Source organism: Acanthochromis polyacanthus, chromosome 13, assembly GCF_021347895.1.
Source record: "Acanthochromis polyacanthus isolate Apoly-LR-REF ecotype Palm Island chromosome 13, KAUST_Apoly_ChrSc, whole genome shotgun sequence".
NCBI lineage: Eukaryota > Metazoa > Chordata > Actinopteri > Pomacentridae > Acanthochromis > Acanthochromis polyacanthus.
Genome location: NC_067125.1, coordinates 34,620,039 through 34,647,822, shown reverse-complemented (window position 1 = coordinate 34,647,822; position 27,784 = coordinate 34,620,039). Strand labels below are relative to the sequence as shown.

The window sequence follows — 27,784 nt, the reverse complement described above, 5'->3', positions numbered from 1 at the left end:
CGAGGAGTGAAAGATGAAGCCGCTTCCTTCTGTGAATTCTGCATGTGTCCTTCAACACCCACCCGCACCAGCTGTCACCAGTGGAAAGTACATTTACTACTGTACTTAAGTACAATTTTCATGAATTTCTATTTTTCTACTTTTATGGCACAAAAAAAAAATCACTTTTTTTCCAATTCACTATGCCTATATAGTAAGTAGTTGCTTTGTATATTAGATTTTTACATATTAAATTTGTCACGAGTCAATTAGAATACAAAACAGGCAAAAAGTTAGCTGTCATTCAACTACCTGCAGAATGAAATACAAAATGGCTTTTGCATCAGTAGTGATAAATTTGTTTGAAATTTATCATGACATTGGCCTTTCTGATGCTTTTGGAGTACTTTCATTTTGATATTTCAAGTATTTTAAGCACTTTGAAGTACGCTTTTTTCCCATGATGGGACTGCACTTTTATTTCAGAAGAGATCTGAAAACATTTTCCACTGCTGTCTAAGATAATTAATCTCCTTCATAGCCAACAATCATGAAACTGCAACCAGGGCTTTGGCTCTATTTGGATACATCTTCCTGATTTTTTTTGTTTAATGAAACAAAACCTCTTGAATACAGTAATTTTGAAAATAAAATGGCATAAAACCGACAATATGTGATGAAGGAATATTATGAATTTCAAGTTAATTTCTGGTACTTGACAGTTTCCAGTAGTCAGTAACACACATTTCATTCAAAGGTAAACTAAGCATTTCACATTTGAGTTTCTTTGGTCAAGTGGACTCCACTATGTGACTGAAGCAGGGCTTTATTCATAGTACAAGCTCAGTCTTCCCCCAGTAAGATGAAGGTTATTTGAGTAAATCTAAACCTTAAGATTTCTGGTAAAAAAAAAAAAAAAAAAAAGTGCTCTATGGTGATCATTTTGAAATGTCTAACCAAATAAAAGTGAAAATCAGAGGCAGGAAGCCGGGTTTCTAACCCTCTTTGCTCCCTAAGGACAAAACATCTCGCAGGTTTCTTTGTGACATTAAGACCAACTGGTGTTAAAAGTCCTTCTGCAACTGAGAAATGAGCGCTGATCCATTCGACTAGCAGCGGATTATCAGATATTACACCTGATTCAGCAAGCAGAGGCCGACTAAAAGGAAAAGTTTTAACAGTCATCCTCTTTGTTTCTGTTCCGTTTGCATTTCATGGGTTTACAAGATAATTTATCCAGGCCGGATTCGTGATGCTCCATAAGGAGAACAAGGTGGTGATTGTGTCACTCTGTTTCTCTCTGAGTAAGTATCTCCTCTTGTATTGGGGGTCCTCTGGGGGTAGTCACTGCGCTCGCTCTTTCTGATGTGGTGCAATTATGCTTCTCTTTTACAGCACTCAGCGATTCCACACGCATTAAGGCAGGAGAGGTGAACATATATTTCTGCTTTAAAATCGACGGCACTAAAAGGAGGAAGGATAACACCATCCCCCCCTCCTACAACACATACAGTATTAGCACTAACCAGACAGTAGTTTAGAGAAATATAAGATGAATTCAAGCTGTGATATTACTCCCATGATGGTACCTTGATAAGCTGGCAACAACAATGAGGACAAAAGAAGGAAGAACTGTAAATGAAACAGAAAAAGGGCACAACACACACTGTTTTACACACTGTAAAACAGTTTTTTAGCTAAAACTTTTGGAACAATTTAATGTTGTCTTGCATATTTCATCAGTTCTCTTAACTTACATATAATAACTACTAAAATCACGTGAAAAAAAGTATTCCTTTACATGATAACTGTATAGAAACAGGCCATAACCAGAAATAATGTCCACATCAAAAGCAGGGTAATTTGTTCTTTAACCATGTTTGACTGTCAAATCACACTATTTTCTTCTTACTGTATTTAAGTCAGTCAAAAAAATCATCATTTTACACAAACTTGATGTTATTTGAAAGAAAAAAATATTAATGATTGAAAAATAGGAAATACGTTTTCAAAGTTATTTTACAGACTTTCCCTATTTTGTTAAATTTAAGATAATATTTCATAAAAATCACTGAAAAGGGGATTATTTTACATGTTAAGTGTATAAAAAAGGCAGAAATTGTAATTAATGTTCAAGTCAAAAATCTATAGCCTTTTTACAAATGGCAATTTGTCATTTAACAATAAAACTACATTATTTTTTGTGTATTTCAGGCAGCAATAAATATGATTAATTTATAGATTGTTGCCATTATTTGAAAGAAAATTTGCATATATAAAGTGATATTTTACAAATTTTCCTTGTTCTGTTAAATTGCTGATCATAGACTAAAATTACTGGAAAAAAGCATTATTTTACACGTTGACTGTAAAAATTTAACAAAACATGAGAGCAAATGTATAATGTCCACATTAAACATCTATATTTTTACACATCATAATTTGCTATTTCACAATTTTTGACCCCAAATAACATTGTTTCATTGTATTTAAATCCACTAATATTATTATTTCACAAGCAGTTGCAGTTATATTCAGCATTTTTGTACATTTTTTAACATTTACTATTACTCCCCTTGTAAATGCAATTTTTCTGGCACTCTTGCTGACAGATTTATACTATTTTTAGGAGATTTTTTTTTACAGTACAGGTATAACATCAGAGGACAAGTAAGTAAACCTATTAGGAGATCAAACCAATGAGATAAGAATGCCCAAAAGCTCTGTCAGCATTGGAAAAGAAGCAGGAAGGAGAGGCAGACGAGGGAGAAGTCGAGGACAGTAAATGAAAAACAGAGCCAGTCTTGAAGTCTGGAAGCTGCCTAATAAGCCCTAGCTGCTGATCGGGCTGTTTCTGGGCGCCAACACTAAATATTCTGTTCAGTTGTCCTCAGTCACATAATCCTCTTATCCGAGTTGATTTCAGTGCTGTGAAGTCACGAGCCACTGTTTGCTGTGAAACTGTCAGAGCTGTGACGGTCGTCTGTGTCTTCGGCTCAGGGAACAAAGCCTCAGAGAGCAGAGGAGGCAGCTGGATAGACAGAGGTGGACACGAGGTTCATGTCCGGTGAGTTCAAATGAAAAGAATCTAAAAGTACCTGGAATTAAGGATTCAATCTGAAATGACACTGTGCTCTTAGGAGATTTACTCCTCTGGTGTACGTCGCTGCACTTAAAACCATATTACCAGGAAGGAAGGAAACTCGCAGATCTCCACTTTTATTCCCTCCAAGGTCATCCAGACAGGGCTTTGTTAAATCAATATCAGAGGTGATCAGAGGTGAAGGACTCAGTAGTTTGACTCCTGACCTCACCCTGGAAGTCAAGCCAGAGTCATGCGCCGTGCTGTATTAACTGGACTGCAGGTCAGATTTGATCACTGTACAGCCTTTACACAGTGGCTGACCTTGATTGGGAGTGCTTGAAGCATAAAGCACTGGACTGCATCAGCGATATTGATTAAAATAACTGAAAACCATGTCCTTGTAGTCAATTAAGACGGCCCTTTTCTACACCATAATCCCTCTTTTCTACCTGGTTTCCCTCAAGGGATACACGCAGCTCTTCAATTTGCTCTGGAGGTAAAGCAATGTGCTTCTGACTGGTGAGTGTGTGCGAGTCCCACTGTGGGAGATATGGCAACCCAGCTGATCGGCTCTACAGGGTGTTCCATGCTCCGTTAAAGAGATAACACTCCCAAGGATTGAGACCTGCACCTTCCAGCAAGTGCCATCTATTATCCCTGCAACATTCCAGGGATAATAGATATTTACAGTTCGGGGCATGAGCGAGATGTTTCCTGGAATTTCCTCCACGCTCTTACAGACACCAAAAAAAGAAAAAAAAGAAAAAGAGCTATTTCTTCCCTCTGCAGGTGTCTACTGCCTTCTGGGTGAATGCTGGCGAAAGAGACACACTTAGCGGGAATGCTTGATTTTGTAATTTCATTCAGCTGTACATGAGCAATTTTAGTCAGACACTCGGCCGCACGGCACAGCGCTGCAGCCGAGTATTCATTTGATTTGATCAATTCCACCAATTATATGTCACATTGTTAGGCTGACAATGAAGGGCACAGAATTTATTGAGCTTCTACTTTCTCCCAGTGTGACAGCGAGGTAAAAAAGAGAGGAGAAAAATTCCCTCCTAAAACATGCCATAAATCTCTTCTACTAAAAGCTAATTAGCAACTCAAAGCTCCCATGTTGAAATCCTGTGTGGTCATACATGTATTTCTAATTTCTGTGGGTGCATCTTTTCTATATACAGTTTGAAGCATAAAATGCTGCAATATTTCATGTTTTCCACAGCTGAAGACGTCATATTTGTTAGGCGCAGCTGTCTCCGTTGAGGTTGGCTTCATATCTTTTGTCGGTTGTCTTTTATAAATGTGGTGTGACTGCACATCTAAGCAGTTCATAAACACTGTGGCCACTGAATATAGACATTATTCCACCCAGCTCATATTGCAGAAACACACCGTAATCTCCCTCAGTCTCTCTCTCTCTCTCTCTTTCTTATTTAATTAGAACTGGCTCATCTCACTCATCTTACACTGAATGATGACCAGGCTTGGACAAGAGGGCAGATAGCACACGAGATACCATGTAATTAAGGCTGTGCAGAGATAGGGACCACTGAATTGATGGCTTCAGGATTAAAACCGGACAGAGTGGCTGTGATTTTCATATTTCAGCTTCAGGGTAGGATTTGAAAATGCTCCTTTGGTGATGGATCGAGCTAAACTATGCAACCTGGCAGCTAGTGGTGTCATTGAGACTATTTATTACAGATTCAATAACTCATGTCGTCTCTCCACCTTTCTCACTTGTACTGTAGCTGCTGCTATGCAGAATGGTCTCGGGATGGGTGGGGAAATATGGAGGATGGTTTGTGGCCCTTTTCTCCCCATTTATTTTAGTCTCTGACAAGAGCTAGGTTCGGTATAGTAAATCTTTTTTTTTCTTTTAACTTAAGACAACCGTTTCAAACAGTGGAAGTGAAGAATTGTCCTCTTCATTGGTCTTATCCTCTGTCTGATGTCTATCATGTGTGTTAATAAAGCAAGCAGAGACACAGATACCTCACATAAGAGTCTCAGTTGATGGACCGCACCAGACAATAGATAAGTAAGAAGCTCGGCACCGCGTGTATATCAGCCTCTACAAAGGCGCACAAGATGAGCACAAACAGCTATGATAGCGGCCCTTTTGGGATAAGACACTTTATTGCTCCCTATGATATGCCCAGCTGTTTTCTATTACAGACAGATAGGAGGGTGGAAAACAAAGCTGAAACAGTTCAGATGGAGGACAGGGCTTATCATGTTTAGAGTAATTAAACATCACAGCTGATCAAAGGGAAGTGTGTTAGGCCGAGACCGAGGGGTGAGGGGGCTGGGACACACAAACACATACATATACAACGCACCCTCACGCTGTCACACAGTCAGATGTGAGATGATCTTAGCGACTAGTGATAAACACATTTAATACAATTGCATTAGTGTTCAGCCTGTTTACAGCGATTCCAACCCGCCCACACTAATCCTACTGTATGCCCGTCTGCGGTAGAAAGACTTTCCCTGCGTCCTTTGGTGATTTCCGTTACCTACAGCGCTCAGTTTAGCACATGCGGTCTGCTCACTGAAATGCATCCAAACAACCACGCTATGTGTTCCCTTCTATGAGATAATTAGCTGTGCAGAGATGAGCACCGGTTCCCTGATATGACAGTTGTTTACGGAAAATCCCTCACAGGTACAGTTTCAAACTGCTAGGGACACCTGTTAGGGCTTTCTGTGTTTAAGGCAGATCATTATTGTAAATCACATACTTTGCTTTTTAATCCTTTCAACCCCAGGTAGTTTCTGGGTGGATTCTGCTCCTGGTACATATTTACTCACCATGCGCTTATTTTTCACTGCAAAACTAAAGTCCTGAATCGCTATGGAAACAGCACGCCCATGGCTAGAAGTAAAGAACTCAGATATGTCTTCTGCGCAGTATGACAGTTAAAATGCCATAAATTGTTTTTAAAAAAAAGAACAAAATGAAAGCTGATTATACACATGTACTTGGATATTACAGACTTGTCTAAATTGCTCTCAGAAAGCACAGCCTGCAGTTCAGCCCAGTTCAGCCAGAAAATCTCTGAATATTTTCATGGAAGAGTTAGTCAAAGCTGAGTCACTCATGGCTTCACGGTTGCACTCTGGAGCACAGAATGTTTTAGTTTTTTACTAGTCTGACTCAACAGATAAAGGCTGCTGGTATATACCTGCCATTCGCTGCTCCTGTCAGCTTTTTCCTCTCCTTCCACTACTTGTGTGTTAACATTTTCAAAATCCTACTCACTATGAGAAACAACAACAACAACCTCTGGGCTAGCAATTTCCACAGAGAAAATTTTTAATGACACCGCTCGTCTCCCTGCACGCAAATTCTCCACCACAACAGTTTAAGCCATGATTATTTTTAAGGAAACACCAAAGCTCATCCTTCATTTATCTCTGTCTAAGGCGACTGTGATTGGTTTAAAGAAGTACAAACAAAGCACAGCATAGCAGAACGGGAATGAGCTGCAGCCAGACCGCTATGGACTACAGAATGGGCTGGTTAAGCAAAGCAAGTTTTTACAGATTGTGGCAAGTGGTTTATTTTTGGTGATTTAAAAATAAAGACATATAACCGCATTTTCATAAAATGTCATCATTTCAAGGTTAGGTATAGTTATTTTTTTCAATGGAACAGAACATGTTGCTTGATAAGTTCAAGGAGAGTTGAAAAGTTGAAAAAATTGCACAATTCTTTCTGTTTTAAGAGTTTCTCGGATAAATTCTATAATTTTGGTGATTTTTTTTGAAAGATTAACTACTCCTGGGTTGTGGTGTTCTGAGAGTTTAATGTGATAAAATAAACAGTTTAAAATCATGAAAATTATACACCGGATAGGCATGTAAATAGTGAAATAGTCTGCACTTAAGTAGGGCTTCTTTGCCTTCAAGGTATGCAAAGTGGTTTACAATGTTTCCCATTCACACACACACACCTTCACACACCAATGGGGACACCAATAGTTCATTGTTTTGCTCAAGGACACATCTGTATGCATAGGGGCTGGGGATCAAACTGCCAACCTTGTGATTAGTAGACAACCTGCTCCAGCACCTGAGCCACAGCCGCCCAATATATGCAGATGTATTCCACAGTTTCTAACAGTAAATCTTATAGTAGCGGGTAAAGCAGTTAAATTCAGTAACACAAGTCACAATCCTCTTCCTTTAACGCCATAAGACTGGCCTTGTTTTTACATTTTTCACACCCCATATGGCCCTTTGTAACTCCATTCAATGCACAAATCAGAAGCCTAGCAATGTGGACAGGCTCTTCATCACACAGAGAGAATAAGACAGAACAAAGTGTGTTTTGTGAGAGGGCAATCTGCTTTTGTGAAAAGCGAATTAGCTAATCTTAGTGCATCACTCAAAGACACTGGCTGCATTGAGGCCAGACATATGGAGGCACGGTCCAGTGAGTTTTACTGAACAGCACATTCAGGCATACAAGCATTCAGAAAAGTAACCCTGTGTGTGCACATGCAGGACAAGTAAAATGAAATATGTGCCTGCTTGCCTTGAAATAATAGAGCTTGGTTTCTGTCAACCATTTTAATCTCCCTCTCAAAACCTATTTATTTCTCAAGTCTTAAAGGGGAACTTCGGTTTTTTTCAACCTGGGGTCTGTTTTCATATGTCGTTTCATACATGTGAGTGATGGAGAAATTAATTTTCGACATAGCTCCAGTATTTAGCCAGGCAGGCAGCTTAGCAGCTCAGCTAGCGAAAAGTATGGGGCAACTTGCCCCCCCGCGTCAAAGTCCGCCCTAATGTGCTTTTTTCCCCACACTGACCGGCTCGGATAGTCTCAACGAGTGTCCCACAACATACTGGAGATGAGAAGTGAACGAAAACCTCCACATTACCTGGCGATCGCTCTTTGTTGTGGTCTGTATCCAAATGTCAGGACGCTAGAAAGCAAATCTCGTTCCGAAATCGCGCGAGAGCTCGCGAAATCACGCGAGAGCTCGGAACGAGATTTGCTTTCTAGCGTCCTGACATTTGGATACAGACCACCATTTAATTCCATTATGTTTGATAGTATTTATATAATGCACCCATACCTTTAAATATAAAGTCTGCCAGTAAAAACAACTTGGATCTCTGTCTCCTTCATCTCAATGCTCCTGTTATTGCTGCATCACTTGTACACATTGTAAACACAACCTTTACCTCAAGCGAAAGCCCATCAATCTGGAAGATTGCTCAGAAGCTTCCAATGCATAAAAGCAGTGACACTAGTGACCTTAACAACTATCAACCCATTCCTCAGCTGTCCTGCCTCTGGAAGATGCTAGAATCACAAGTAAACTCAGAAAGATGCTTTTTGGAGGATAAGCCAGACTAGCAAACAACACGTTTACTGCTACAACTACTGTTGTTGATTACATTGTTAAATCTCTCAATCAAGTCTGTCTAAGGGTTTTTTGATTCTGCTGATCACAAGATTATTGTTAAATATGCTGATTTCTGCTGTTTTGATGTTTCTACTGAAAATTAGTTCAAATTATATCCCCCTGACTGAGTTCAAATTGCAATCGCTGACAGTTACACATAAAGTCCCTACATAGTTGATACAGCAGTTCCTCAAGGTTCCGTATTGGGTCCTCTGCTGATTTTAACTCTCTGTATACATTATATTCATTTTCATCTCATTACTGTATTGCATCTCTTTTGCTGATGATACCATTACACCACCACAAACCAGTGCTTCCCCATGTCAGACTGTTTTCAATGACCTGCAGAGCTCTGCTTAAGTAAAAGCTTATTTTAAACTCAAAAAAGTCTAAATGTGTTTACTTTTATTCATGATCTCAGTCGTATTCATACTTTAAACAACACTAATTAAAAAACAATAATTGATAGAGTCCACAATTCTACAACAGGGAGAGTCAGACAGAACATCTTGCTCACAAATGAAAAATTCAAATTGTATTCTTTCACTGAAACAGCGCCTGCTTCAGATGATAGAAGATAACAACAATGACAAAAAATCATATATTGCACCATAAAAGGATTATGGAGATAGTCTACATGCTCATGCTGCTGCCATCATCCTTAAACCCCTGGACGCTATCTACCACAGAGCCCTGCGATTCATTACTGCAGACAGTTATCACACTCACCATTGTGAGATATACGAAAAGGTTGGCGAGACATCACTGTCAACTAGAAGGCATACTTTTATCTTCATCTACAAGGCCTTTGCTATCTAAACTGCCAAGATATTTAACATCTTTAATTGAGTTCATAGCTCATCACCATGGCAGCAAATCACAGGAAAGATTGGCTCACGTCCTCAGACTAAACTCACTGAACTGGGGAAGACTGGTTTCCATTACACGCACTGGAATGATCTATCGCAGTTTGAACTTAGAGTCATTAAACCGAGAGACTTTGTTTGATTTTTTCAATAATACTGAAAAATTTGATCCTATTTGTATGTGTGTGCAATTGTTGTCTTGAGTGAATCAGCTCTGTTTTTATGAATTTCCATATGTAGCTATTATATTGTGTAGTGTCCCCTTGTACTGCTAAAGAGCTCTGACCCATTAGGACATGAACTTAAAACCTCTGCGGCTGTCCTGTGGTGTCTGAAATTGGGCCATTTGCAGCAGATCCTGTGGGTCCTGTGGTTCTCGGTGTTCTAATGTACAATTCAATTACTCAACTGAGTTTATACCACTTTTCAGCTCTTTTAGTGTTCCAGAGCTGCTTATGTGTATTTTTTGAGGTGTGGTGGATGGACATTGTGCTTGTTGAGGAGGCTGTTGCCGTCTGAGTGCCGGTAAGTGATATATGTCAAAGTAACATTAAAAAAAAAATGCCAGAACTCAGAAAAATATTGTATTATTATGAGATAATCAATGTCATTTGCTTCACCTGTCAGTGGTTTTAATGTTGTGTCTGACAGAAGGATGTTTTTGTACTCACATCTTTCATGCAAATGAGATCTTGATCTCAATGAGCAAGAACATGATTAAAATGAATGAATGAATGAATGAATGAATCAGTCAGTCAGTCAGTCAGTTATTTGGTGTCCAATGGATACTCCTGCTGCATATGTTTGTACTAAACTCTTCTTAAGCCCTTGATTGCAGTAATACATCAAATCAGTTTCCAGTCAACAAATTAGCATCTGCTCAGTCATTTGTCATTTAATTACTGCTGTTGACTGAAATATGTTCACTGTGTCTACTATGCTGCCTTCACTCACTGAACAAGATGGATTTGTACTGGAAACTCGACACTGCTTTGTTGAATAAAAATTTTGTGCTGCATTATGCATGCAGAGAGCATTCCCCCATTCAAATGGTACTTGTAAGAGCACAACACTGAATCTGTAAAGGACTCTGAAAAATATGCAAATAGGTGATGGTGATATAGAGGTGTATTAGATATATATTGTGATTGATGTAGTGTGATTTGAATACATTTACTGTACAAAAGTGGCTCAGGTTTTTCATATTCTAGCCTTTATGGCAGGGAGACAGTTGCCTACTCGAAATGGAAATCATCCAATAAAATATTTATCCAGACTGAAGAGCAAAACAGCTGGTGAGCACAGAGAAAGAAACAATAAATTAGTAACAGAAATATAGGTAGGAGCTTATAGCAGGGATGTTCAGCAAGATGTTCATTTCCACAGTTGCAATTAATAAAACATAACGGGAACTGGAAAACTTCCCTGTCTCAAAACTAGTTAGCTTCTCCTTGCCTGTACCTGCTGAACTTTCTACCTCTGCTAGTCCCAAGTGAGATCTACTTACAACAAAGCAGTTAAATGCCTTCGCCTTATAGCGATATGATCCCTTTTCTCAGCAAAAACCTCTGTTCTCCCCATAGGAGTGTGCAGCCACTGAAAAGTTATTCAAGAATTAAACAGTTCTTGGAAAGACTTCTGTTTTTTTTCGTTCACGTTTGCCATTTTCTGCCTCTCTCCCCACGTATCGCATCTCTCTAGTATCACTTTTTTCTCTCCACATCTTTCCAGTTGTCACAGAGTTCGTGAACTCAGCGAATGACTGATTTTGAGACTGTGGAGCTCTACGCGAGGGGAGAAATGTTGTCATATCAAGCTTTTCTCTGTTTGCTCTATGAATCCTGCATGCATCATTTCCTCGACAGTTGATGTGAATATGCAGGCGCTGTGTGTAGTCTGGGCCAGTATGTCTGTTGTGATTTGATATACACTAAGGGTTCACTGTCTTTCTTTGAGGGAAATGTACTATATTACTGAATACACAAATAAACACAACCTGAATACTTAATAAACTTGAAAAAGTTCACTCACTTTTGACTAAAACTACAAACTCTATGCTCAGGAGCCAGTATAACAGGTACACCTCCTGTTTGCTGGAGATGATGTTCAGTCTCCAAAAACTCTTCTAAAGATGTGTTAATCTAAGTTTATGGTCACTTTGGAGAGCAGTAGAAAACAGAGATTAGATTCACATCCCGAGTCTCAGATTTAAAGCAGACAAAGGTAAGAAAAGACTATGATTTATTTTAACTGTTCCTAAACTTGTCCTGTCTCAAATCTGTGTGGACTTTTCAGTCTTACACCAAAACACAATCTTTCCTGACCTGCAACCCAGTGCTGCTAGTTGCTGAAGATATCATTAAAACTTTCCTAATGCTGCAATTTTCATAAGTGGATACTGCACTGTAAAACTGGATAGTTTGGTAGAAAGGAAATTAAGTTTGTTGTGAATATTTTACTGAACTACTCAATATTAATATTTCAGGCATGCTATATTGTTTTTCTCCCATCCAGATGGACTTACATTTACTTTGAAAGCTACTTTGCTGTCACAGGTTAGTTGTAGATAAATTCATGTCTAGGAGATGGGTTTGCTAAGTGAGGAGCTTGGAAATCATCATGGAGAGGAATCATATTTGTTGATTTCATTCTGAGGTATTCTGACCAAGATGTGCTGGGAGGAGACCACTGGAAAACAAGCAATGGTTTCCCCCAGAGCTACTGGTGGGAAGGAGAAGGACCTTTAGAGGCTCCCAGTGTCGACTTTCTACAAGGACCCAACTCTCTGCAAGTAGTTAGAAAACAGATGCATAAACCCACTATCCTTAGATTTCTATGTATCATTTTTTTTACCTTGTTTAAATTTTTCAAAGTCTCTTCTTCTCTTGTGCCTTCACTTAAGGGAGCCCTTGAGCGACTGCCTCACCCCCGCATGGCACTTTCTTTCACCCGCTCACCTTAACACTCCATGACGCTATGTGTAAAATCACAGCTTGTCTTCTCAACATCCTGCCTTTCAGGAGAAATGCTGCTTCGCTTTCTAATTACCAGCTTTCCTTTTTACGCCTCCATCCTCCTGTCCCAACTCTTGAAATACGAAAAACTGTTTGGTTTTTTTGAGAAATGTCATGTGAATGAAGCGTTGTGCCGCCGTTGCTCTGAAGTCGCCCTTCTGACAGGCAGGTGCAACATTCCACCGGGGTTTCTGATCTTCTAGGTGTACCTAATTATACTATCTCTCACTCCTATTCCATTTCTACACATCTTCCAATACTTCCAACTCACAATTTTAACCTTTTGTAGCTGCCACCTGTTTCTCATTTATTCCCTGTAAGTACAGTTTAAAATGAACTTCCTTCTCCACTGCCTTCATCTCTTATTACTGCTGTCTATTCTGTACTTCACTGGATGAATAAAGGAGCAAGAGGGGGCCAATTTTTCCAAAATGCTGCAGCCAGAATACTGGCAGGGACTAGGAAAAGACATATGTCTTGTATATTAGCTTCACTTCATTGGATCACTGTGAAATCAAAGACAGAATTTAAAATCCTTCTTTGAACATATCACGCTTGTAATGACTAAACACTATTGTATCCTAAAGACCTTGTTGCACCATATTGTCCCAAAATAACACTTTACTCTCAGAGTGTAGGCTTACTTGTGGTTCCAAGAGTTTTAAAAAAAACAAAAAACAAAACAGACCCAGAGCCTTCAGCCATCAGGCTCCTCTGATGTGGAATCTGCTCCCAGTTTGGATTTGGGAGGCAGGCACCTTTTCTTTTCTAAGATTAGTTTTGAAACTTTATTTTCTGATAAAGCTTAAAGTTAGGGCTGTCTCAGGTGACCCTGATATAACTATTAGATGCCACTAACCTTGCATTTTTCCCTCTCCTGCAGTTTAGTTTTGATCTCTCTGCAGTTATCTGTGGGTCCAGAGCTACAAGTTTCTGATCTACAGTTATTGACCTCACCACCCTACTGAGTGTTTATTGATCTCTAATGTTTTATTTGTCTGTTATATCTCTGTCATCCTTGTTTTCTCCCCTTTACCCTTACTCAAACTGGTTGGGGCAGATAGCTGCCCTCCCTGAGCATGGTTCTGCCAGTGATTTCTTCCTGTCTAAGGAGTGTTTCCTTCCAATTATTGCCAAAGAGCTCGCTTAAAGGAAATTGAGATTGGAAGCAACGCCCTGTAATATCAGTGCAGTACAGGGATGTGCGCTGTTTGATGGGCTGAGAAGGAACACAGTTTCAATCAGTTTACTGGGCTAATGAGGCATGAACAAGCTCCATACAAGTCAGGATCCCTCTTTTCCTTCATTTGTGCCTCCATTAAAGCTCTCTCTAATTTATTTTTTTTTAATCAAAATTTACAGTGTGTACTGCCTCATCATCTGCCCGCATCAATTACTGAGCCTTTTGAGTTCATTCTTACCTTAAAGCTCATTCATTTCTTGACTAACTTGGAGACCAAACTTCTGCTAACTTGTTGCAAAAGTGGAGTTAAAGTTACACAAGAGAAAGATGAGACTCTGGGTTTTGCAAGAGGTCAAGTATTTACTTACTGATAACACATTATCTCCATACAGGCGCAGACCGGTTGTGTGATGATAACACTGTAAAATGTTTTAGTCTTCATTTCATTGGCTGATTTCTCTCTTTATCTGCTCCCTAATCATTCCCTACACGCAGACGTCATTACCAAGATGGATTTTCTGGGTGGGAGAGTTAAGTTAGCAAGAGAAAGGGACGAGGAGAGAAAGAAAGAGAAGGGGAGGAAGCCTATTCTCCATCTTTTCATTAATCACAAATCAGTTTATTTCTCTCTGGAGACCGGACCACTCAGTGGGAAGGAGAATGGGTTTTTTCTCCCCTCTTTTTATCTCCCTTCTGTTCGATACGTTTCCCTCCCTTCTTCTCCCCAGGATTTCTCCAGTCTCTAAATGCCAAACCAATAAACCGAGAAACAAAATCCCCATCCTGTCTCTCCTTCTCAAACAGACTGCATGTTCAGTATTTTAATAAAAATCACAGCTTAGATGGTCACATCTGAGGGAGCACATACACACTCAAATGCATGCAGGCACGTACACAACAACTGATGTCTGGTATGCGTGCTGTCTTTTATATTTCCAGAGTCGGTTTAGTGTAACCTACCGTTCCACGCCTCAGCACCCACTGTGACTATTAGTGGGATCTCACAGGGCTGAATAAGCAGTGGGATTGTTCAAGTTGAATAACAACATACAGAAGTTCTCATAAATATATGTCCAGACTAGGCATTGAAAATCACAGAAATGGAGTGGGAGAAAGCTTTCATTTTGACAAAACTGGAAAAAGGAGCAGCATATGAAGAAAAGGCCAAACAAAATCTAGGAAAAGAGCTCCGTAATTTTTGGTTACTTCTCCTCCCTTCACTGATCTTTTCTAAGTAATTATCATCATGGTGACATCCAGCCAGGGAATGGTTAATGCTCCATTTCCTGTTATCCCCGTCTGCGTACACAGACAAATGTGTCCTTTCATGAGCACATATATATGACGTTGCTGTGCAATCTAAACTGCATTCCATTATGCTCAACAGTGTGATATTCACCCATGCATGATCCTGAAAAAAAAAGAAAATGAGTGAGTGGAATTCTACTGGTAGCAGAGTTGAAACCTTAATCTCATCTTAGATGTCTATCTATTCATCTTCATAGTCTTCTACAGCGGTGCACACTGATGTACGCTTCCGCTGTGGCCTGCAAACTGCTGGTATGAGGAGCGAAGACGCACACACAAACAGCCACACTAACCTCATTTTGTCATTTTTAAAAACTGCCACAGGAATACTGTGGCAAAAAATACTTTGCACCCATACGTATAGCCTCTCGTAAGTTGACTATTTTTGGTTTTGTGGTTCACATGTGAAAAGACTGTGGAATAATAAGCATTGTGGGTGATTGCGAGTCAGATGTGTGCGTTGATGTTTCAGTGTGCCACCTTGAATCCCAGTAGAAGTGAGGCAGCTGGGGCAAGGAGGAGAGAGGATAATGATCCTGCTGATAATAGAGGAGTGGAATCTGGTAAATGAGGCTGGATATGAACAGTGCTGAAGGCTGTTCCTTTGCACCCGGACTCACAATCACACTCATGCACACACACTCACACATCTCGCAGCTCTTGAGGTATAAAGTACATGCAGAATTGTGCCATGTACAAAAGAATGGGGATATACTTTTCTCTCCTATAGGACTGTAGATGTACATGGGCTTATGTGTGAGAGTGAGACCATGCAGACTGATGAGCTTCTTATTAATAAAACATTCTCATCATGAGCACCAGAAGGCAGCACTCAGGAACAAGAGGCAGTTTTTCGCCTTGTTTCTATTCAGGTGAGATCTCTCAATGCTGTCTCGGACTGGCAAAGTTAATGAGCTATAGCAGACTTTCTGCTGTTAGATTTGTAAACAGGTAGCACCTGATGTGAAAAATATAAAGTTTTGCACTGTTCTGCACTCTAAAAACTATATTTGAGCTGCAGTTGAAGAACAGTGCTGTTTCAAATAGAGTTAATTTATCTTACAGCTTTGGTGCTGGCAGTCAGCAAATGTGGATTCTTTCAACTTGAAATTACACTTTGTTCTTTCAAACTGGTATTTTAATTTTTGAAAAAAATTCATGGTATTTTTCTGCTTCAACTTAACGGTTATTTTCTCAATTGGGATTAGAGAGTAAAGAAAAGGAAAGAACAATAAGTGACAGAATCAAGTTTTCCATGTTATGTTTAAAAAAAGTAAATACTTAACTTGGAGAAACTGAAAACTTTAAGTTGTCATTTTTTTTTACATTTAATTTGCAGGAATACTCATTTAAAAAGGATTCATATACTTTGGTAAATGGTAAATGGTAAATGGTCTGTATTTATATAGTGCTTTACTATACCTGCAAGGTACCCAAAGCGCTTTACAAGATACGTCACATTCACCCATTCACACACACATTCAAACACTTTAAGAACGCTTACCTTAAACTAGTTACAATAAAATGACTTGCTAACTTATTTTAGATAAACTTAATCCAGTTATGTGGTACTGATTGAAGGAATTTATTTATTTTGGTCCAAATGTTCCTATATTTTTTATGTTGGATTAATACTACAGCATCCCTGGAAACTCCTTCAAGACTGTTGGAAAACTATTTCAGTTGATGACCTCATGAAGCTCATGGAGAAAATGCCAAGAGTGTGCAAAGCAGTCCTCAAAGCAAAGGTTGGTTATTTTGAAGAATCTAAAATATAAAATACATTTTGACTTTTTTCCACACTTTTTTGTTTACCACATAATTCCATAAGTGTTCAGTCATAGTTTTGATGCATTCAGTGAAAATCTACAATGTAAATAGTCGTGAAAATAAAGAAAAAACATTAAATGAGAAGGTATGTCCAAACTTTTGCCCGGTAGTGTACATGTCTATGAATATTTCCATCATGGCTAATAACCATTCTTTGAATGATTTTTTCCTTTATAATATTTTACAATCTTAAACAAACTGGATGTATGACTAGAAACAATCATGCTACAAAATATCCACCATAATTGCACAAATTGATTAAACTGCTAATAAAGCTAAAAAAAAAAAAGCAAAGAAATATGTTAAAAGGAATGACTGGATTTCATATCTTGGTTTGATGATCCTCCTCCTATACATTCTCAAAAACCATTAAAATGATTCTCTATTTATTACACTCACAAAGACCTGCTTCACTGTTTTAATGCAAAAAATGCATGCTTATCAGCTTTCATTTGCAAATTGAATCTGGGTACATCAGCTGAAATATCCACTTACTGCTGCGGAATGGAAGCTTCCTTCAGAGTAAAGTACGACACTTTAGCACCATGTGGCCAATCTGGCCTTGATTACCTCCACAAAGCCCCAATCAATAGATTCCAGAGCTAAGATGATCCGTAATTGTAGCAGTCCGATGCTCTTCATATCACCGCTGTCCCCAATCAGACATTAATGATCAATTAAGTCTGGGTTATTGAGCAAGTAGAGATCATTGAGATACATTGAGGTAATGTGGCGGTGGTTGAGGGATTAAAGACTGAAAGGCTCTTGGTATGAGCAAAAGGGAAAGAAAGCAAAACAGTAGAAAGAAGAAGCATAGAAGCAACCCGTACTGATCTTCCATTACAGCTTCACAGTGCAGTACAGAACAACATACAGTACTTCAGTTTTTCAAAACAACGTATTTAAACAGTCTAGTCTTATTCCATTTTAGAATAAGGACATCAACAGATTATTTTCAAGGCTGGAACATCCTTCTGTGTCTACATCTAAGTGAAAGTAAACAGGAGCCATTCAGAACGGTTCATGTGGCTATTTTGTTGTTGTTGTTTTTGTTTCTTGCATTGACTCACATTATTGTGTCCAATTCAATTCCAGTGTTCCATTTCAAAGCAGATCAACCAATCAGGACCACACAATGTGTCATTGAGATTTGTGTGTCATCACTAAAAGGAACCTGAGCAACCTACAGTTACCGACAACACTGTTCTTCTCTGCATAGATCTACAATCTTGTGTATTCTTACAGAAATATGTTTTCTGCATCATTTGTACAGGTTACATAGGTTTGATACAATCATTAACTTCCAAAAATATTGTTAAAAAGACCAAACTGCTTAAGTCCTAGCAAATAAGAGAAATAAAAATGTTTAGAATTTGCTGACAGATTTAGTCTCTTTACGATGTCTCAACGTGAATATATCTTAACTATAGAAATTTGTTGGTTTGGATGTTTGCAGACTACAAACATACAACTATCACTGAGAAAAATGAAAAAATGCAAAACAATAAGTTACTCTTCTCTTCAGTTTTTATACAACCATGTAATGCATATCTATTTTGTAGTGTCAGTGCAGTCACAAGAATTCAAAAGTGGGAGTGAAATACGATTTACAATCTTAACAGAGCAAAAGCTGGCAATGTTTATTATTATCAGATTTCATTATTATCATCATTTTCTCAGTCTACTGTCTTCATTCCTGCATGTTTTGGCAACACAAATGCATTCACGCCCTGCCAATAAAGCAAGTTCAGACTGAAATTGGAAAAAACTGAAAAAAAGGAGGAAATTTAAAATAGAAAGCAAGCTGGAAAAACCCAGCAGCTTTTTCACAAGTCTGACGTCATCCTGAAACACTTTAATATTTAATTCAAGTGTCATGAAATTAAAAGGCTCAAGGAGAAAAGGCAAAGGAGGGAAGATGGAGAAGAGATACAGTGAAGGGGGGGAGGCAGATAAGCCATGGAAATAAGCAGCTCACCTCTCTTTTTAATTACAAATATGTTGATAATGAGATATTATCTTAAAGGAAGAGGCCCTTGATGAGCATTATCAGACAGAAGGAGAAGGGGGGCATTTACAAACTGTGGGTGTCCTTCACACAACATCTAGAGTTTCTGCCGTTTTAATGCTCTGGATTGGATTTTCTGAAACTGCATACATCACGCTTTACATCCAGATAGATATTGTAACTGATACCCGATAAAGATGGAGAGGAATACCCTCCAGTGAAGAGAATAGATCCATTTTGATAGAGGGTTTTTACTGGACTGGACTCCTCCCTGCAAGTGTGTCCCAGCAAAGCAGAACAGTGACCTCCTGTGGATTCTAGCAGATAATACAAATGCAACATGACGTCACTCTGAAGCAGAGGCTGTTATCATTAGTAAACAACCGTCCTGCAAACATCTACATAGGCAGTGTGTAAATATGCAATGAAATACAACACAGTTGTTGAACTGACACTGCTTCTGACGTACTTCATGTGTGAAACGACACGCTCCTGGGTTTGATTAATTAAAACCCACTGTGCATTTAGCTCCCCGCCCATCCTCTACATCACATTCAAACACATCACGTCCAGCATGTCATATCGCCATAATGTGTATTACACACTTCAGAGTGTATGTCAGGACATGTCCCTGGTGTGAAAGGGCCCATGTTCAGCCTGACATGCTGCTGGCAGGTGATTAGCAGAGTCAGACCTCGCTGCCCCCCCCCCCCTCAATCAGGCATTATTACACTGAGGGCTCCATCTCCATAATACATAATTATTAGAGTCACATGAATGTCCTTCACATGTCTGCAGGGTAGTTAAAACATTTACAAAGAAACTGAGAGCTGTGGCACACAGACAGAAAATGCTCATGTTCTTTTAAATCAGTTTGCAACCCAGTGAAGGTAAATTCTGTAGCCTCCAGATCTAGAGCGAGACTGCCTCCACATAAGGCGATGATGGAGCGGCGCGAGGTCACTAATGATTCTGTCAATCAATACCTTGGCTGGTGTGTCACAGAGGTCTTCTTACATCCTGTCAGGGCTGTCACTCTGCCCAGCCCACATCAGGCACAGTGAAGCCCCAGCACACCTACACCTGCACCACTGCCATACAGTACATCTTATCTAGGCGAGAGATTATAACAAGACGGATTATGTCAATGAAATCTCCAGCCTACTGACCCAGCATCACTCTGCAGGAATAAGAAATGACTATAAACCCGCACGTAGGAAGCCTTTTCAATCAATTTGCACCAAATGAATGAGGCAAAAAGATTAAAACATGTGAACTGCCTCCATGAGGCTTCAATAAACCTAAACTAATTCAATGCAATCCTTAATCTCCTGACCTGGGTTTTTTTTTTTTTGCATTGTCCCTGGTATTACAGTAACAGGATTGCAAAAGCATTGGCTCCAGTTACACCCATCCTCCAGCGGTGAAAAGACCGGTGGGGGTTAGCATTAATTTCTAAAGCCTTATGTTTCATTTGCATAATTACCATAAATCATTGCAGGGATGTTCTGGTCCACAGTAGAGGGGAGGTGGGAAAGGCTACTGGTAAAAGACAATGTTTGGATGGGTGACAGCACACGACAGACTGCTGACTTTGCTGGCAGTGATAATTAAGAGTAATCTTGTGGTTCTTGAGACAGTGTTAAGTATGCTGCAAGGCAGGACCTTGTGCCAAGGAAACTATCCTCGAGACCATTTGCAAACAATAACCAAAGGACTGGTCACTGCTTGTCAGGCCAAGTGATTGCTGCATTGCATATTTGTCTCAACACAAGACTGTAGGTCTGAAAGTGGAACCTAAAACTGCCGCAATAACAATGATCTGTGCAGCTTTACTACCATATTTACCATATTATATTTGCTTTGTTGTTTATTATTTCTTTTAATTAAAGGTATTTGTGTCTGGTTTATTCATTTTATGAGATTAGTTTTTCAGCACAGAGGACATTCAATACAGACTTTAATTTGGGAAAAGCTCGACAATTTTGAGACTACTAAGACTAAAAACCTTTGCATTTGGCTATCTATGTAACTATGAATGGTCCACTACGAGTTTTATGTGGCGCAGTGAGTCTGAGGAGAAGCCATTCACACACTATCAATGCTGGGGTCTTAGCGTAATAAGCATTCTACCACAGAGATACAATGCATGACCTTTGCTGCTTTCTACCATCTATAGTATTGAAAGGTTGGCTTGTGCAGTGAATAGAAAAGACCGTGAGGATTAAAAATTATGCGGGCTCACTGACGGGGCAACAATTTGTACTCTGCACTGGATTATGTGAGTAAAACGAATGTGAGGGGTTAAATCCTTTGACACTGGGTACAGTCTGTGCATGCTGCTGGCTCAGTAATCTGCTGAAGTTTTAATGCTTTGTGTAATGATGAATTTAAGTCAGCCTCAGAAACATCAGTGGGTTATTTCAGGACAACTCAAAGCAAGACCCAGACATTAACCCGGAGACCTAAATATGCAGCGTGATAATGCTATGAAGTCAACTCCTGCTTTATGTACCTGCACTGTACATAAAGAGTAGATGTACAGTAACTCCACGAAAGTTCCCCTAAACTTTACCTAACCTCCTTTATCTCCCCTACCAGGCTTCCACAGCTGCTGCTGCTGCAGCTGCCTGACCTGATAAAGCCAAGAGAACAGTAGGTGGGTGAGGGAGTGATAAAGAGACAGAAACAGAGAGCAAAGAAAAGATGCAGAGAGGCTGGGGAGAACCGCGAAGAAGGAGACGCTGGGAGAAAGAGAGAGATGTTACATATGAAAGGGGGAAGCAAAAATAAACTGTGACATGACAGACAAAAAAAAAGGAGGAGGGAGATGTTAAGAGAGCCCTGATGGAGAGGGAAGAGACAGAGATGCATGACAGCTGGCAGACAGGGAGAACGGTGCTGACCTCCTCTGCCCAGTCTCACTGCACCTTTGCAGGCCAGATGGACTAATTTGCCCCTCTGTGCCCTTCACCAGCTAACACATTCACACATTTATACATATATTCACTTAAACACATATCTATTTCACACAAATCTACAAAGTAAATAGATGTTCTGTGCCATCATCATGTAGAACTATTCTTGCTGCACTGCCATGGTAATCAACAGTATGGTTTATTTTTTTTGGTTTTATGCACTGATGTTGGATTTCTGTAGCACCATCAGGCACAAATACATTTAAACAGAATATCAAAGACAACAGATAAATTCAGATACACACAGTTGCCAATGCAAGACTATAGTTACCTCCCCAGAAAGAGACAAACAATAAATTAATTCATTAAATAAATAAACCCATTATGATACTGGACCTCCCTCTAGTGTCGGAACTCCGCTACTACATCACAGATCATCTACATCAGCACCAAAGCAGTGGACAGCTCCATTACTCATAATACACTCCACCAATAAGCTAAGAACCGAGACTGAAAAATAGACTGCATTATCTAGGATTTAGACATTTTTAACTTCATAAAACAAACTTCCTGGATACATTTTTAGATCTTCTTCAATGGATGTTTGTTTTCATCCTCATTACACAAGTAATTCAGCAGCAATCCTGCTGGAAAGACACTTCAGCCAGTCCCCAAACGGTACTGATTGATGTCTAGTTATAAAAAGACATCTATCATCTCGACAGTCTAAAATTGAAGCTGCAGCGGTCTGCGTGTCCGTGTGCATGTGTCGGTGCGTGCATGCCCTCACTCTTGTGTGTGTAGGTGGTCCGGCTGGCCATGTTGACGCGGTACAGTATTATGAAACAATAAAATTCAGACAGCTGATTCATATCTGAGCATAAAAAGCCAGAGTTTTGTTAGGTCCCTCTTTAATGAAACCTATAATTTCTGTCTCCCTCTATGGTGTTGCTATAGAGCGGAGGGATCGATCATAAAGAGAGATATCCAGAGCTGCTCTATTTTGCAGGATTGCCATGGCAATGAGGGAGCTAAGTTACAGTGTGCAAGATCATTTACACAATAAAGAGTTGCATGTCAACTGTGTCTTTCTGCCGAGAACAGTACAGTCATCCCTCCTGAAAACGCATGAGAATGTGAAAAAAAATATACGTACAAGGACGTGGTTTCATGCCCGCACACATGGAGCAGTGTCAAGCAGCAAGGTTTTGTCAAAGACTGATGTTATAGTCACAAAGGTTAGAAATTCAATCACTTTAGAGACGGCTTCCACATCACTGTGCCTCAAGAAAATATGACTTCATCCCTTGTGTGCCTGTGTGTGCCTGTGTGGTGTGTGTGTATCTATGAATGTACAGACACACGTTGAAAATATATTGCTGGGTCAACAGAAATGAAACTGTTGGAAATTCAAACAGGGTGGAGCTGTCACATCCAGCAAAAGCATTACTGTAAAGAAATACAACCCAAAACACAGGCAGAAATAGACAGACGGAGGAAAGTGTGTGAAACCAGACAGTGTTAAGATAATATAGCAAAATACTGCCGGACTATTGCAATCAATCAGATTTTTTTGAAGCTATGAAATCATATGAGAGAAGTTGAGCCTCTATTTTCTAACAGAGGAGAGCAGATCTACAGCATCAGCACATTCAACCTGTGAACCAATGTCTGTTTTTCATCTTCCTTTCCTCTTCTATCTCCCTTGACCTTAAGGTCGTAATGCAGACAGACTCTCTCCCTCTCTGGCTCTCTCTTTCTCTCACTGATGATCATCTGCCCTTGTCAGCAGGTCGAAGTCACTGAGCTAAGCATTTCCCTGTCATCCCGAAGGATCTCAAACAAAACCAGTGTCTGTTATCTGTGTGTGTGTGTTTGCTGTAAGTGTGTGTATAAAGCTAAACAACGCATGATGAGTTTATCCGCAGCCTTCCTGGCCTGAATGCTCACCACCAGCTGCACGTTATGTGTTACCTGCCGGCTCTGCAGACAGCATGCATTTATTCCTGCTGCTCACCACTCTGAATTCTCTTCACTCATAATCCATCTGACCTCCTTTTATCCACAAGAATCCAAATCAAACAGTCTTCTTCAGTGTAAAAGCTTTTCTCTGTAGCGACCGAGTGGACAAGTACCACCTAAATGTGCTCATACACAGAACTCTCCCAGCCGTCTCTGAGATTTAACCTGCCTGTTGACTTCAGGCTCAGAGATTAGTAGAGAAGTGTACACACACTTGCTATTCAGCCAGAAGGCTGCAGACGAAGGCAGTATAGAATTATAATGACCACAACAGACGCAGTAGAGAAAATCCCGGGGATTTACTGTGGTCTGGTTAGATGGAAGATGGAAAGATGTGCAGAATGAGAATGGCTGTTGCACAGATTTCAATTCTTAGTGTGCTCTTGCTGTGAGAGAATGTGCGTGTATGTGAGACCACATCCTTGTATATTTACTCTTTGGAGGAGGCAGGCCGTGAGTTTGCACAGAATAGAAATTATCTAAGAGATACTGCCCCCTTCTGGACAGAAATGGGACAATATGCAGCATTTGGTATTCTCTCCACAAGGCAGCAAATAACGTCTAACAGGCCAACTCTAACATGTTAGTACAGTTGCAAGAAAAAGTAAGTGAGTTATTTAGGAATTATCAGCATTCATAGATAAATTTATCTTACAAAAAAATTAGATTTTATGTCTAAGTTACAGTTATGGAGACAAAAAACTAAAAACACATAATTCACTGCATTGTTCACATCTACACTGAATATCATTTAAACATTCACACTGTTGATTGGAAAAAGTATGTGAGCCACAGTCAGGAGTTAAAAAAAATGGAATGTTATAAGCAAATAAGGCTCTGTGTGTGGGTTGAAGCTACTAAAACAAACACTCTGAGTTTCCAACTTAGAAGAAACATCTGCTGATGCCCTACAGAAAAGACTTATGATCAAGAATGGCTGATTTGCATAAAGCTGGAAAGCATTCTAGAGTAACCACAGTGATTTAGTACTCGGGCTGCTCTTTCTAGAAGTGGGTGCCCAGCGAAAATAACACCGAAAGCACAACATGGAATGATAAAGGAGGTAAAACAGAACCCAACAGTTATACCTAAAGGCTTAAAGGAGCCACTAGAGCTTGTTAACATCTCTGTCTATGAGTCATCAAACAGGTGTGACGAAACAGCTGCACACCTCACACATGATAACCGCACCTGAACACTGAGCAACACTGGAAAAATGTAGATTGTAGGACTGATGAAACTATCGTTGACCTGTTTGAGCAGAGCACACTCCACTGCATATGGCATTCATTCAAAGGTGAAGCACAGAGGAGGGAGCATTGTGACTTGGGGTTGCTTCTGTGCCGAGACAGCTCACCATCATTGAGGGGAAAGTTAATTCCCTAGTTTATCAAGGTGTCCTACAGTGTAGTGCCAAGGTGGGTTTCCATCTGCTGAAGCTCAGTAAAAGTCAGGTGATCAAGGGGTACAATGTATGACAGAAAAACTTTAAACAAAGAAAGTCCACCCTTTGGAGAGGCCCATTCAGCGACCAGACCTACGTTACAGATAATGTAGAAAGACTACAAGAGAGCTGTTCCACCAGGATTTACTGGAAATATGACTGAGCTTCAATAGTTCTGAAAGGGAAAAATGGTCCAAATTTCCTCCTGAATGTTGTGCAGGTCTGATATGTAGACTGTGGGTATATAAACTTGCCATTGGCTGTGTATTTTACATGGCTTTCTCCTCCCCTTCCATTATCTGCCTTTTACCATTTGCCAACACTTCACAATGGGAAATAACAACAACAACCTGTGGTAGGTAGTAATCTGCCACACTGAAAACTAAAGGTTTTGCAGAGGATCGGGCAATAATGCAGCCCTGATATTTTTTTTCAGTTCATTAACCATTTTAATCTTAGTTCACACCTTCCTGCGTGCAAATGTTCCACCGAAACAGCACTTCTGTCACTGTTTTGTTATGCAGAAGTGTCCAGCTAAGTGAGATTAAAGCTCAGGTAACATTTTTCCGACACGTTAATGCAGAAAACCAGGTCATTCCAAAGAGTTTAGATGATTTGTAGCCACTTTATATGCTACACACATATATTACAAGTTTGCACATGCAAAGCCTTGGCTACATAGCTGTAACACACAGAGAAGAACAACTGCAAAAGCCGACATGTGTCCATGTGAGCAACATGACACGCATCCACCGACACTCAGCCTCCACGAAAACCGTCCCACATGTCACATGCTGTCATGTCGCCTGAATGCCCCAAATCTGTAGTGGAGAATATGTCTGACATGGGCATGACTTACTGGGGTGCTGCCATCTGACAGGGTCATCATGCTGATCGACATGCTCATCTTGTCAGAGGATGAGAGGGAGGGCGGGGAGGGGCTCCTCTTCTCCACTTCCTGTCTCTGAAGGAAGTCACGCCAGGCCCGCTGAATACTACATGTGGTGATGAAGAGACAACATACACAATAAAACAGGTATTGATGATGATTCGGGATTGTATAAGTGTGGTTGCTGCATTTCTGAGCTGGTACATCAACACGGGTAAGCTCACTTACTTAGATTTAGTCAATCTAAAAACTGAATCAGTTACGAAAATCCATGCAGTATATTTTCACACAGATCCAATCTCAACACTTTCATAGTGTAATGCAAACTGAAGCAGCTGTTGCTACCTTTTTGGCTGAGTGATACCTAAAATTCAGCAATACACACTTGGGAACCCCCATTACCGCACAAACAGTATGTCGAGGAGTTTCAAAATATACCATTATGACCTTAGACTGCTTCATATCAGTGACTTTATAGAGGACAAAAGATAGGGATGGAAAAAAAAACAAACATTTATACAATTTTTAGTAATAGACACAGTTTTGGTGTGTCAGCTTTATATTCTGACACTGTGGAGGGGTCTTGACCCTCAGGTTGGGAACTAGTGACTAAGAACAGGAGCAAGAATCATAATCATTAATAGATAATAGAAAGATAAAAAATACAGTATACTCACATCAACACCTTGTTCTCAACAGGTGGCAGGTTGAAATGAATGTTGTTGTCAAGGTCCATAGTCAGATGATTACTGAGCAGGAGAGAAGGGGAATAAGGGTTAGGGGACATTCAAAGGACACAAACACAAACACACACTTACTGGTGCTATCTGGGTCATCAGTAATTAAACAGCAATGGCTTAGTCCCATCTGCAGAGAAATGGGCTTTTGCAGTAGCCCAAAAGTACACTCTCAAAAGTAATTCTAAATATTTCATCAAATGCTTGGTTGCAAGATAAAAAGAATTCCCATGTGCTGATTTAGATCAATGGTTTAAGTTGCAAAAATGTTGTTTGGAAAAGTTGGAAATTGCACTAACTTAATATTGTGCATGATTTACATTTATATTTATGCATAAATTCAAGATAATTTAATGAAATTGGCTTGACAGCTTCATTTTTGTCCACTTTCAGTCCAGAATTTTAGGTTCTCTTCCCTATCTGAACATGCCTGAACAAAATCTGACATTTGAGACTCATAATTTAAAAAAAAAAACCTTTAAGAGTAAAGACTGCTAAATCTGTGCTAATTACCGAGAGAAACCCACCTCTGCAGCTGGAAACCTTCGTCATTGACATGCTTGTAGCCACTCTGGAGGCTCTTCCGTTGATCCTGTGTGAGAGGGAGACAAGAGGGACGAACTCAGAGTCATGCAATTAGAAATAAGAAAGCAGTGAACATCTCAGATATGTGGGTTTGCTGCAGACACAGGATAGGGGAGGGAATCCCTGCAGTTCGTGTGTGCGCGCATGTTTAAGCGGATGTGTGTCAGATCATTGTGCTGAGCTCAGGGACCCCTCAAGCAAGCGGTTTGGCAGCATTTTTGGCTCGGTTTGATGTTTTCGTGTGAAGTTAGTAAAGTAAGCTTTGGAAGAAGTTGCCCAAATCTGCTGACTTCGCATTTTTCTAGCCGTTCGGCCCAGAAGCACAGAGAGAGAGAGCGAGGTAGAGCAGAGACGGTACAGAGGGACATCATTCATGTAGCGATGGCATACTCGTACAGATGTGGCAGCCATGTCGGAGATTAGAGCAGGGAAACTTTACACTTTCACGAAAATGACTTTTAGCTCTCCTCCCTTTGGCTCCATTCTT

At 39.9% G+C, this 27,784-nt stretch overlaps 1 protein-coding gene across 1 annotated transcript in view; it reads right to left on the bottom strand.

Annotated features, from left to right (window-relative positions):
• The window catches only part of schip1 (schwannomin interacting protein 1), a 220,042-nt gene that overhangs the window by 129,327 nt on the left and 62,931 nt on the right, over positions 1-27,784 (bottom strand). The window contains 3 exon segments of the mRNA XM_051957471.1: positions 25,946-26,081; positions 26,653-26,724; positions 27,240-27,304. Coding sequence (XP_051813431.1) covers positions 25,946-26,081; positions 26,653-26,724; positions 27,240-27,304 — 273 coding nt within the window.